Source organism: Prosopis cineraria, unplaced genomic scaffold (genome assembly GCF_029017545.1).
Source record: "Prosopis cineraria cultivar Desert tree isolate PC_DT_omini unplaced genomic scaffold, ASM2901754v1 PC8, whole genome shotgun sequence".
NCBI lineage: Eukaryota > Viridiplantae > Streptophyta > Magnoliopsida > Fabales > Fabaceae > Prosopis > Prosopis cineraria.
In genome coordinates, this window is record NW_026555339.1 from 11,811,271 (window position 1) to 11,825,640 (window position 14,370).

At 33.9% G+C, this 14,370-nt stretch overlaps 1 protein-coding gene across 1 annotated transcript; it reads right to left on the minus strand.

Annotated features, from left to right (window-relative positions):
- Positions 1-8,351: 8,351 nt before the first annotated feature.
- On the minus strand, positions 8,352-14,194 carry LOC129318005 (putative disease resistance RPP13-like protein 1). Its single transcript, XM_054962492.1, is given in 3 exon segments — positions 8,352-8,653; positions 9,808-9,865; positions 10,283-14,194. Coding segments are annotated over 2 exon segments (3,789 nt in total). The 5' UTR covers positions 14,030-14,194; the 3' UTR covers positions 8,352-8,653; positions 9,808-9,823.
- Positions 14,195-14,370: the final 176 nt, after the last annotated feature.

A 14,370-nucleotide genomic window follows, 5' to 3' on the forward strand; every position in this document is an offset into this window, starting at 1 on the left:
GTATGTCCGCACATCCATCGTAACATTCTCATCTCTGCTACTCTAACTTTATGCTCTTGCTGTCCCGTTAGAGCCCAGCATTCACTACTATATAACATTGCCAGTCTGATAGCAGTGCGATAAAACTTACCTTTAAGTTTATTAGGCACCTTACGGTCACAAATAACTCCTTTAGCTTTTCTCCAATTAAACCACCCAGCTTGAATTCTATGTGAAATATCTCTACTGATTTCGCCATCATTTTGAATAATGGCTCCCAAATATCTAAACTTTTTCACTTGAAGTATAATTTGGTCTCTCAATTTCACTTTCAAATTATTATCGAATAGTCCTTTACCAAATTTACAATATAAATATTCCGTCTTACTTCTACTCAGACAAAAACCTTTTGACTCCAATGTCCTCCTCCATAACTCAAGTTTGCAATTAACCTCTTCTCTTGTCTCTGCTATAAGAACTATATCATCCGCGAAAAGCATACATTTTAGAATTTCCCCTTGAATATGTTTTGTTAAAACATTTAAGATCAAATTGAACAAATAAGGACTCAGAGATGATCCCTGATGTAGTCCAATCTTTATAGGAAAATCCTTTGTTTGACCACTAGGCGTTCTTATACTAGTTTTTACCCCCTCATACATATCTTGTATAGCTTTAATATAAGCAATCCGTACTCCCTTTTTTTTAACGCTTTCCAAAGCACTTCTCTTGGTATACGGTTATAAGCTTTTTCCAAATCAATAAAAATCATGTGTAGATCTTTATCTTTACAACGATACTTTTTCATTAATCCCCTTAGTAGATAAATCGCCTCTGTAGTTGATCTACCTGGCATAAAACCAAACTGATTCTCAAAAATACTTGTCTCCAATCTCAACCTGTGTTCAATTACTTTCTCCCACAATTTTATTATGTGGCTCATGAGTTTAATCCCTCTATAGTTAGTACAATTCTGAATATCTCCTTTATTTTTATAAATAGGAATTAATGTACTTCTCCTCCACTCATCAGGCATTTTCTTGGACCGTAAAATCACATTAAATAACTTAGTTAACCATCTCATCCCTTCTTCACCTAAACATTTCCACGCTTCGATAGATATACAATCAAGTCCGTTGGCTCTATCATTTGCCATTTTCTTAAGAGCTTCCTTTACCTCTTTATCATGTATTATTCGATAGAATGACAAATTTTATTCTCCTTCACCAGTTACTAAACTCCATCATTGAAAAGTTTAGAAAAGTAAATCTCTCATCTATTTTTAATTTCATCATCTGTAACTAAAGTTCTTCCCTCTTCATCCTTAATACACCTTACATGTTATAGATCTCTTGATTTTCTTTCCCTACTCTTGGCAATCTTATAAATATTTTGCTCTCCTTCCTTCGTCTCAAGGCTCTTAAAAAGCTTTAGAACGAGCTTCACCCACAGCTCTCTTAGTTTCTTTCTTAGCCATACGGTACCTCTCCCAATTTTCCTCATTGTTACACAAATGTATGGCTTTAAAACAGTTCTTCTTATACTTGATTTTGTCCTGTACACTATTATTCCACCACCAAGACTCCTTATCTCTCGGACCAAAATCTTTTGATTCTCCCAAAACCACTTTTGCAACCTCCCGTATCTTTTTAGCCATATCCTCCCACATGATGTTAGCACTTCTCTGAAATTCCCAAATTCCTTTATCCAAAAGATTTCGCTTGAAAATATCTTGCTTCTCACCTTTTAATTGCCACCACCTAATCCTTGGTGCTACTACTTGCCGACGTTTTTAGATTTTACTCAAAATACACACATCAAGGACTAGGACCCTATGTTGTGTCATTACAGCATCTCTGGGGATCACCTTGCAATTTTTACAAAGTCTTCTATCTGTGTTCCTAACCAAAAGAAAATCAATCTGTGACCTTGAGGCTTCACTTTTGTAAGTGATGAGATGCTCATCTCTCTTCTTGAAACAAGTGTTGGCAATCTTAAAATCATACGCCAATGAGAAATTAAGAAGAGTTTGTCCTTCATTGTTTAGCTCTCCAAAACCAAAACCACCATGCACCCTCGCATACTGACCAGCTTCCCTCCCGACATGCCCATTAAAGTCTCCTTCAATAAAGATCTTTTCACTCTGTGGTATGTGTCGAATCAACCCTTCCAGATCCTCCTAAAATAATTCCTTAAGACTGGCTTTTGTCCTGACTTATAGTGCATAAGCGCTAACAATATTAACAGTCTCACGTCCAATTATTATTTTTAAGGAAATAATTCTGTCTCCAATTCTGCTAACTTCTATAACGTTCTTCTTCCACTCCTTATCTATAATGATGCCTACTCCATTGCGTGCACTTACTTTTCCTGTATACCAAAGTTTGAAACTTTGAATATCCTTAGCTTCTTCTCCACGCCATTTTGTTTCTTGCAGGCAAAGGATATTGATTTTCCTTTGAATCATAACCCCTACAACCTCTACAGATTTACAATTCAATGTCCCAACATTTCAAGTACCAAATCTAATTTTGCTCTCATGGACTAACTTCTTTAGCCGTGTGCGTCCAGAATGATGCGGTAGCCCTTGCTCATTTAACACTACATCCGGGCGCTGATGCAGTGGCTCTAACTCACTTATCACTGTACTCGAGCCATGCAGCACGTTACTTACAGGCAACGACCTAGCATTAACATTATAACGTCTATTGTCCATGTTCATGATAGATTCAACAAAGTTTTACATTGGCTGTTGATGGCCTAACACAACCCTCCTCCTTTACCCAGCTTGGGACCGGCTATAAACATAGGCGGAGTTTAATATGAGAATTGATAATTAAAAAAAAATATCTTTGTTTTAGATTTAATGTAATTAAAATCATAAGCTACTTAAAATATTTAAAAAATAAAATAAAATTTGGATTGTCAAGAAACCAATCTAGAAAATTCAAATAGATGATAAACACCCCATGTAGAGCGAACACTATTGTAAAAAAAATTTCAAATACAACACTTCATACTTGTCTTTCAAAAAAAAACGAGAAAAAAGTAAGTTTTATAAATCAAAGGGTATTGATAATTTGTCTCTTAATACATTGAGTCAATTGATTAATTTATTGATTCAAAACTCAATTTGTCAATTAATTTTAATTCAATAGCTGGAATCCAATGAAGTAGAATAGATTTTTGGGAGAATGTCATTCAAGGCCACCACAAGAAAAAATATAGCACTTTGGGCTCATATAATTCTTAATCTTTTTTCTACAAGCCATATGATTGATTCAACAATGTTTTTTTGATGTAAAAAACCTAAAATACCCCTAATGCGTTCTTCCAAATCATCATTTATAAAAAATTTCATGTTAACTTAAAAATTAACAAGTAAAAATAATACAATTGACAACAGAATATTTTAATTTAAAATTAAGTCAGTCTTTGGTTGGATTAGTTTACATTTTTAAAATAGAATCCTAAGTTTCCCTAAAAAATTATATAACAAGCAAAAATTATGCAATTAACAACAACGCATGGAGATTTTTAACAATTCAATCTTTGATTATTATAAATTGTATTTTTAAAATAAAATTTCAAGTTACCCTAATAAAAAAGTAACAAGTTAGGGTTCTACAAATAACATCTGTATGCGGATTTTCACTTGTCAACATATGGATTTTGAGTAAATGATGACTTGAAAGAAAGTTGCCTGTCAAAATTTGAACATCATGTTGTCAATATATAAATACTTAGTTGTAAGTAATAGAACAACAAAATGCATTCATATCAAGGGTATTTTAGACCTTTTTCACATCCAAATATATTTTCATTCAAGAGAGTAAGAAGAAGAAGAAGAAGAAGAAGAATATAGGTTGTGTTAGTCGCGCTATTCAAAATCATAGAGGGATCATTAGTTTTAATGGTATGCTCAACTAAAAGCAGAGACCTCATCAATCAATCCATGACCAATGCAAGTGTCGTTTGCAAAAAAAAAATCTTCAAAAATGACATTTAAAAGCCCTCTAAAAATATTAATTATAATTAAGATGTTAAGTCTGATCTGTGAGAGAGAAAGACTCAAGACACACTTGAAAACATGAAGCGGCACTTGAAAAAAAAAATAAAATTTTATTACAGACTCAAAATATAATATGCTCTAAACTACTAAACTTTTCACTTTAATTTTTCTTTTCTTTTTTGTGTCACTCTTCTTTCTTTTCATCGTTTTCTTTCCTCTCTTCTCCTTTTTACCCATGCCCTCACGGCAAGAGAATTGAAAATACTAGCAAGAGAGATTAAAAACGGGATTAATTTGTCTTTTATTATATTGCTTAGACTATGAATAAGAGGTTTAGATTGAGTAACATACACTACTACAAAATAAGTTTACAGGAGCGCTTTTTTTTTACTTTAGGGAGCGCTTTTGAAGCGCTCTTGTATCGAGCGCTCCAAAATGTATAGGAGCGCTTAAAAAAAGCGCTCCTGTATATACGCTATACGGGAGCGCTTTTCAAAAAGCGCTCCTGTAAGGGAGCTACATACGGGAGCGCTCTCTACAAGAGCGCTCCCGTATGCAACCATACCGGAGCGCTTTTATAAAGAGCGCTCCCGTATGAACCATATAGGAGCGCTCTCTGGAAGAGCGCTCCTGTATGTTACTTTACAGGAGCGCTTTTCAAATGAGCGCTCCCGTATATTACTTTAATTTTTTTTAAATCAGATTTTTTGAAATTTCTCCTTTTACGTCTCTTTAATAATGACAAATCATAATATCAAAAACTAATTTAAAAATAATATTAACATAAAAATTTATATACAAGAAAAGAATTTGAAACTGATACAAAAATTTTAATTTCCTAACTAACCTAGTTTAATTTCTAACAAGCCTAACAAATGAAACTATTGTTATTTTTCTAACATTGAAATCTAACTTCCTATCACAAACAGCCAATAATATATTCTGACAACTCTTCAACTAAATCTTCTATTTGCTCCATAGTAAAATACGAACATCTTACTTCAACAAAATACTACACAAGATATGAAAGCAATATATAAGGAATTAACATTATATCAACTTAATTTTAAAGTTTTTGACTTACATTTTCAGGAATGATCAACTCTTGTTGTGTGATTACTTCTCTCATAAACTTCATAACATAGTATCCACACTCCCAACCTTGTAATTGTGTAGGTACCTATAAAACAATAAAAGATGTCATTATCAAAATATGGTGAAAATAAATTCTAACTTAATTTAAAATACTTCAGCGATGAAGTTATATATATGAATCATTTCATCAAGACGGTCAACATCATATGTCCCACTATCACGATCAAATGTTGAGTAGCTCGCACTATCCCTCCAATCATTTGCATCATTCCTTGTCTCCCCATGCATGGTTCAACAAGTATAAGTTGGATCAATCCCATTACAGATTAAATGATCTTTCAATTTTATTGGCTTTACTCTTTTTCTATAGCAACATTTCAAACAAGGACATATGACTCCAAGGGGGTCTTGATCACAACAAAATGCAAATTCAATGAATTCATCCACACCATCCCAATATTCTCTAGATAGTTGATTAGCCGACATCCACTTATGATCCATATCACTAATATGATTATCAAAATTCAATAAACAAAAGACTTAGATTTCTATAAAAAAGATTCAACAACATCTTCCTTAAAAGAAGAACCTCCCAAATGATCAAACAATCAAATTTCACAACACAATACATTTAAACTCAAAAAATTAATTCATCCAAATAAAAATTTAGTAGCATAATGCATCTAAATTCTGTCAATCAATTGTAATTTAATTAATAACAATAATCTCCCTTAAAAGTATATTTCATAAATAAAATAAAAATGTTCAAGTAGTTTCCTCAACTTTAATCTAATTATCAACTACAAATACTCCATAATTCTAATATAAATAACTCCAATTCATATATTATCTATAATATTGATTATTAAAAAAATATATGTGAAATTTATTCTCAAATATATATAAATATATCAATATATTACATTATAAATTAATTATTAAAAAAATACCTTCACAGTGTAGTCTTCACGGCAGAAAACGGAAGTCTTCACGGCAGTAGCGGAGGTCTTTACAGCGTTGCTTCCTCGGCTGTACAGCAATGACACACGGCTACAACGGAGGTCTTCACGGTGTCGCTTCCTCCGGTGTACAGTAGCCGCACAAATCTGGAACAGCAATGTAGATCTACAATAGTGATGCAGGAGATGGCGGTGACGGCGACGACAGCGCAAAAACAGAGACAGATGGCGCGACATGACACAGAAATGAACAAACAGCGATGAACACTAATCTGGAACAACGAACAGCAGCAGACGATGATTTGGAACAGCGAACAGTGGCGAACGACGATCTGGAACAGCGAACAGCGGCGGACGACGATCTGGAACAGTGAACAGCGACGGAAGATAGACTGATACAGCGATGATCTAGAACTCGTTGGGAACGCACAACCTCAGCAAATGAGAGAGAGGTTTGAAAGAAACTCATAAATAGGGAAAAGAAAACTGACGGGAGGTAGAGATATAAAAGACCACCTCTTCCGGAGCGCTCATGAATGAGTGCTCCGGAAGAGGTGGTCTTCCGGAGCGCTCTTCAAAGAGCGCTCCGGAAGATCTCTCTTTCGGAGCGCTCTTTGACGAGCGCTCCGGAAGAACAACTCTTTCGGAGCGCTTATTAAAAGAGCGCTCCGAAAGATGAGCTCTTTCGGAGCGCTCATTCCAAGAGCGCTCCGAAAGAGTTGATCTTCCGGAGCGCTCTTTGAAGAGTGCTCCGGAAGATAGTCTTCCGGAGCGCTTAACTACGAGCGCTCCCGAAGGTCTTTTTAAATTTTTTATAATATTTTATTTATATTAATTAGGAGCATTATCTTATTGAAAAGCCCTGACATACAGGAACGCTTTTCTAAAAAAGCGCTCCGGTAAATTCCGCATTTACATTTTAGAGCGCTTTTTAAAGAAGCGCTCCTAAATACCTGCTCCTAAAGATATATTCTGTAGTAGTGATAAATCCATTGAGTTGATGGATTTTTTACTTATCATAATAATAACTATTCGATTAAATTGAACAATTATAAAATATTATGTGACATGTGATACTTAAAAAGTATTAAATTGTACGCAATTCCTTCAATAGGTATCTTATATGTCACGATAATAACCATTCGATATTTAGAAAGTCATAAATCTCAAAAATTTGCAAACAATGTAGTCGAAGAATGGTTTGATTGAGAGGGTTAATTTTAATTTTTGAAAGAAAATATATCTTAATAATTTAGTTCAACAATTAAAGGGAAAAAAGGGCATATGTTAGTGGTTATGTTGACTTGAAGTTTCTAATAGTGATTTGATTATATTAAGTTTAAAACACTGTGACAGTGTCTGTGTGTGAGATGAGTGTGTAAATAAATATAGTTAGCTAATAAATGAGAGAAGATGGAAGAGAGAGAATTATGCACCACAAAAATTATCCTGATTCAATCTCCTAACCTACCTCCAGTTCTCTTGAGAAGCGCTCAAGAGATTTTCCCACTATAAAAATCCAATTACAACCCCTATAAGTTATACAACGAGCTCAATTACAATACTGACAAAGTTTTTTACAAAACTCACCAAGAATTAATTAGCATACATGATTTTACACAACCCACCTAAAACTAATAAAATAAATGTAAAAAAGTAGTTCACTAGAAATTGCTCTTGAAAAGCTAGTAGCAAAAACATCCTAAGCACTCAAATACTTAAATTTCAACAATGATATTTAGGAAGTATGTTATACAATTAGCTAGGATGAATAATAATCTGCTTGCATCTCCAAATTAAATCCTTCATCTTTTTGCAAATCATTCATCAACATCAGTTTTCTCTTCGTATTTCGTCATGGTTAACTTTCCTTCTTTTCTTGATGATTAATTTCCTCTATGATCATTGTCAATTCTTCGTTGTTCCCTGATTTTGCAATAAAGACAATCAATCAGGATTCAATTTCTTGAAATATCAATTTTCATTTGAAATAATTTTAATATTATTTGTTTTCATCAAAACTAATAACCAAATATTGGCTAAAAGTCAAAGGTTGACTTCTTAACACATTGGAATTAGTAAATTAAACAATGAGACTCATGGAGGCCAAATTAATTTTCTCATTTACCTTGAAATACCTGGAAGATCTTTATATCACAAAATCTTCAATGACCCAGGAATATCAGTAAAAGTCTGCAAACAATATATTTAAAGGAGAATTGTTAAGAAAACATTCTTAGTTACAAATTTCAAGATATATATATATATATATATATATGAATTAATAGAGGTTTCATTACTTTCTTATCAACTCTCAATTTTAGCTCATCAACACAACAATACACATCCATTTTCTGACACTGTCTTATTGATTTTAAGACACTCTTTTAACATACCAAAATAAGCATCTAAGGATTACAGGTGGGGAATTATTCAATCGAGAGAGATCTCCAGGTAAATTAGAAGTGTGTTAATTAAGTCACTAATCTCAATAAACTGAACTATGTATGTAATACTAAATCTAGATATCATACCTTTGTTGTCCTTATTGTTGCAGAAGTAACATAGAAATTGATGATTCAATTCAACCACATGACAATTGAGAAAGCTGAATAAGGAAAACATCATAAATCAAATTTTCTACCCAACACATAAAATGAGCATCAAAGGAACACTTTTTAAACACTATCATGTTGTCTGGCTAAAGTGGAAATTATATATATATATATATATATATTTCTAAAAGTATCATCTTTATGTACATGCTTATTGATCAATTGTTCTTATTAATATTATATAGAGGAGATAAACTAGTGACTCGAACTAGTTTTTTTGCCTGCCTTCCTTGTTTCTCATATGACTCTATTCTTTAAAACACAGCAATTCTATTGATGTCCTCACCTGTATATTTTGACATGAATTATCCAAATAGAATATCAAATTAGATTTGATAACACTATGAACTTTCAATCAAAATAATTAATAAAATGTGGTAAGTATTATCTGGTATGTGACGTTTTCAATAGACTCGTGGCCATTGCTCTGCTTATTCAAAGTCAATAATATTCTGCTTAATGAAATTTTAGAATAAGTCACCAAAAAAAGGGGGCAACATCTAAGAAAAGGAAAAATATTTTTTCAAACTTTAGATTTGTGCTTTATAAGTAATGTGCGAATATAAAAATAAGATATTTCTAGTCACTTGAAATTTCATATAATGATTATATTAAATTAAAAACATTGGATTAGTGTATTATTCTGAAATAATTAAGCCTCAACTAGATCAAGATCATCCTTTACCTTGAAATATCAATCTTGGAAGGTTCTATATATGTCACAAAACCCTAGAGGACTAAGGTATTTAAGTGAAAGTCCACAAATATTTAACTCATTAAAAAAAATATTAGGAAAAGAAAAAAAAAATTAACAAAATAAATTTGAAAAGTAGAACCCATCATAAAATGTGTTGCATGTGTTTTTATGCGTGCGTGTGTGTATAAATATAAAATCGATTCAGAATTTCAAAAATATGAAGAGAGGATTAGTTAATTTATTTCTTACAAGCTCTTGAATCATCTGGTGCTGAAAATAGCAATTCTTCTGAACTCCTTTCATATTTTCTAACTTGATAATATAAAAGCAAAGAATCAGATCATGCTTTTAGATGTTTTTGTAAGAAAAATTAATTGAACATTAAAAAAGAGCGAAAAAAAACTAGAACTGTTTCTTAGTCTCAACCACATGGGTTAGCTTATTGCCTACCTTCCCTGCATGCATATCATGTATGTCTCTTTTTGACTGCTTCCTCATCTTCGCTAACCTGATTTATCAAAACATGATAAAATGATCAGAAATTAATATTACTTAACAAATACACATACAGTCACTTCATTCATAAATATCTAATCAAGCATAGATATTAAATATGCTATATGGTTCTAAATCATTTCAACTTTTATAATTAGTACTCATGTCAATAGTCACTTGATAATTGATTGACCATTTCAAACTAAAAATGACATCATTGATAATTCTCTCTTATTCTTCAGATGTGCACAAACAGTATAACCAATTGCTTATTCAAAGGAAAAGCTACAATAACAAGTTGGCATAACCATGATTTGATTTTTTAAAAAATGAAAGATGGAAAGGTGAAACATGCTAGCTATAACATTGTAAATCTTATATTATAATTACCATGCATATTAGTGACATTGGTTGGAATATGAAAGCTCACCATTTGAAGCAATACACTATCGCAAGGATCATAGAATTCACCATTAATTCTTATGGTTGGAATACGAGAGATCTTGGACAAGTGTTTTCCTCCTTCAAAATTATATCTTTCTTCTAATTTAGGACACCCAATGATATCTAGCAAAAGAAGAGAGGGTGGTAGCACATCTTCTGGCAAGGATTCAAGGTTTGAACAGTTCCAGACGGTGAGCTCTTCAAGAGATATGAGGTGTCGAAGCCCTTTTCTATCTAACCGTTTAAGATTAGAGAAATCATATATGTAGATATGCACAAGAGACTTGGGTAGTAGTTGATTGTTTAGTAAATTATGGAGCATAGTTTCACTTCCATCACCTTCAATATGCAATGTTGAGAGAGAAGTCAACTGTTGAAAACCCCAATCTTCAATTGGTATACTAGAGAGTCCCTCACAGCCACTAACTTCCAAAAATCGTAAATTAGAAGGCAAACCATAATGAGGCAATGATTCCAAATTTGGAAGCCTTATTAAATAAAAAGATTGAAGGTTGGTAAGGGAATCAATGTGTACTTCTGACATTGACCTAAGTTTTTTGCAATCTTTGACTTGAAAGGATTCTAAGGGAAGAGCAGACCCCCCAACATATATAAAGGTCTCTAAATTATGACAATTGCTAATGCCAAGCCTTTTAAGCTTGGGAAAACAACCTAATGAAAAGGATGTCAAGGAATGGCAACTGTTATGAATATTCAAGTCTTTAAGTGAGGTGAAGGTTTGCCGAGATTCCTGAGATAGGAACTCTAATTTCTCACAATTTTCAATTTTAAGTTGCTGCAAAGAAGTGGGCAAACCATCAATTGGGAAGGACAAGGTTAATGGGATATCTATGAGAGACAACTTTACAAGAAAATAGCTACCCATTATCATTTTTGGCAAAGACCGCAAGCTATCACACTTCTCAATTCTTAGATATTTTAAAGAATCCAAAGAACAATTATCAAGATCTCTCAACCCATGTTCCCCTTGCTTAATGTATAATTTTTCAATAGATGCAATCCATTGCAAATCTGTTGATTTTGCCTCCAACCGTTTGCAGTTTGAGATAAAAACCTTTGTCAATGATGGAAGGTTGTCGGGCATGTCTCCTTTCAACATTGGACAATCATATAAACCCAAATGTCTAAGATAACGAAAAGGAAATTTGGCACCTTCACCATCAAACAATGTCCATTCCTCCCAAATAGGCATATCTCTAAATTCTAGAATTTCTAGGGATGGAAATGGGTGAAATGAAGAGGCCTCTCCTCCACTGCAATAGAATTCTTGTCCGACTATTTGTATTAATGCCATCCTTATAATCAAGAGCTCTTTGAGCAAAGGTAATTGTCCAAACGATGGGAGTGACAAGCAATACTTGCAATCACTCACTAATAAAAATGTAATATTCATGAATGAAGAATCTGCCACCCAATCCGAAAAGTTAGTGCCACCACAATTGTTGATGGTCAATCTTTGTATATTTGTTGAAGGTTGTAGCATGCTGAGTACATTTTTCACAGTTTCTGAATCTTGAGCATCACAATTCCATTCCAACTCTAGCTCCTCAATTTTGTCCTTGTTTGCTGCCAAAGCATCCATTGAGTCAACAACATTTTCTAGTCTCGAGAGGGAAAGCTTACCTTGCAAATGAGGGAGCATGTTTAACTCTTTAATCCCTAATCCATTTGGTTGTTTGCCTACCATAAAATTACTCAAATTATGAAGATTTTGTAGCTTGCTAATTTGTGCAGGCATCCCTTTCAAAGCAGTGCCACTGATGTCTAGGTGACGTAAATTAATAAGCTTTTCTATCTTTCCTGGAATTTCATTAAAACACATGCAATTTGATAAAAGTAAAGTCTGCAAATTGTAAAGTGTAAAGACTGCATTAGGCAACCTACCAATTGAAGTGTAAGAAAGGTTGAGATAACGCAAATGTTGCAAAGTACCAATTATATTCGGTACCTCAATGATATTTTTATACCTTGAGAAAGATAGTACTCTTAGACATCTTAATTTTGCCAACAAATCCTGTGGCACCTTTTTGGCCAAATAACATGATGGACTCCCACTAAATTCAGATTGTGAGAGAAGAGTCCTCAAACAATTTAGATAGAAGAAGCTCTCAAAATTTTTTGAGCCATTATATGATTTTTGGGGATATGATAAATGGCGAGTTGTTTTTGAGATTTCGTTACCCTCAAATTGAAGACAACTCTTGCCAGACACAAATTTGGCTAAATCGTTGATGAGATCATGCATAATGAACTTTCTTGGATTTCCTTTCACTTGTTGAATGAGTGACCTCGACAACAATTCATTAAAATTGTCATTTGCTTCTGTCTCTAGCGCTTTCTCCCCGTGGGAGTTTTGTTATATAAAGCCTTCAGCCATCCATAGCAAGACCAATTTCTTTGTCTTCAACAAAAGATCTTTCGGAAAAATTGAGCAATAAGCAAAACATTTCTTCAAATGTGATGGAAGATAAACATAACTCAAATGTAGAGCAGGTAGAACGTCATCATTTGGTATGTCCCATTGGTTGCTATTCAAAATTTTATTCCATTCCTTTGCATCCACTTTTGAACGCAAAAGACCTGCAATTGTTTTGGCAGCAATAGGTAGGCCATCACATTTTCTTGCAATTTTCTTGCCAACTACTTCTAGCTCTAGATGCTTATTAAGATCTTCATTTCTAAGTGCATGATTGGATATTAAACACCAACAATTATCATCTGAGAAGGGACTCAATTCATGTACAGGAAAGGTATGTGTGATTTCAGCAACTCTTTTTTGGCGAGTTGTTACGACGATTCTGCTTCCCCTTCTTCCACTATGAAATGGGGTTACAAGGTCATCCCAATGGCTATATTTCTCATTCCATAGGTCATCCAACACAATCAAAAACTTTTTATTGCTCAAGCTATTTCTTAATTCAACACGAAGGAATTCTAGATTTTTACTGTCATAGACTCTTGAAGTGACGGACTCAAGAAGATTCTTTGTCACCTCCAAAACATTAAAATCATCTGAAACACATGCCCAAGCCTTCAAATCGAAATGCTCCTGCACCTTCTCATCATTGTAAATGAGTTGAGCAAGGGTGGTTTTCCCCAACCCTCCCATACCCCAGATAGTGATCACTCCTATGTCATTACCCTTTACATCTTCGTCAAACAAAAGCATTGTCATTAGTTTGTCCTTATCATCCTCTCTACCAACCACATCGGATTCATTTACCAATGAAGTTGAAGGTGTTTTATGCACTCTCAAGCTAACACTTTGCAAACCAAGGATATCCTTCTGTTTTGCAAAGTGTTTAAGCCTTTGGGATGTTGCTACCAGCTTGGAGTTCATCCTCCTGTTAAATTCACCAAAAGAAGAAGAGAAGAAGGATCGCACCTTGTTAGCGACGTTTTGAGAATCTTGCTCAACCTTGCATATGAGAGACTCAGTGTTGATCTCATCCAGTAAATCCTCAGCATCATAGACAGCATCTTTCAACTCTTCAAGCCACTTCTTGACTGCATGATTGGTGATATGCTTCTGCTCTGCATCGTTAAGAACAGCATCAAGCATCAGCAGAGTTGTCTTTATCTCATCCAAGAGAGAGACATTCAGCTTTCTATTCTTCATGAAATCTCGAAACTCGCTTGAGTTGATCCGATCTAGTAAGGTCTGCACCGAAGCAGATAGCAAAGCTTCTCCCACCTTGGCAGCGAACTCCATGCCTTGTTTTGTTTCAGAACTTAAAGGTATCGCTTTGATGATTGAGAGTGAAGAGAGTTTAGAGTGAAGCTGGTTTGGATTGATTGAGACAATACTTTGACTACTTCGCGTGTCGGAATAATCTGTCTTAGATTGAAGGAGAAGGCAATTTCAAGGACGATAAGGTAGGCGATTCCACAGCAATATCTCTGTTCTTTATTGGAAAAGTCTAAACTGTTATGGAGGATTTCAAAATTCTGAAATAATTTCCTAAACGGTTTAGTTGATTAAACATGCATGATCCTAGGAAGGACATGTATTTTCAAAATTGGTAGGCGATTTATAATAATTTATTTGTTCTT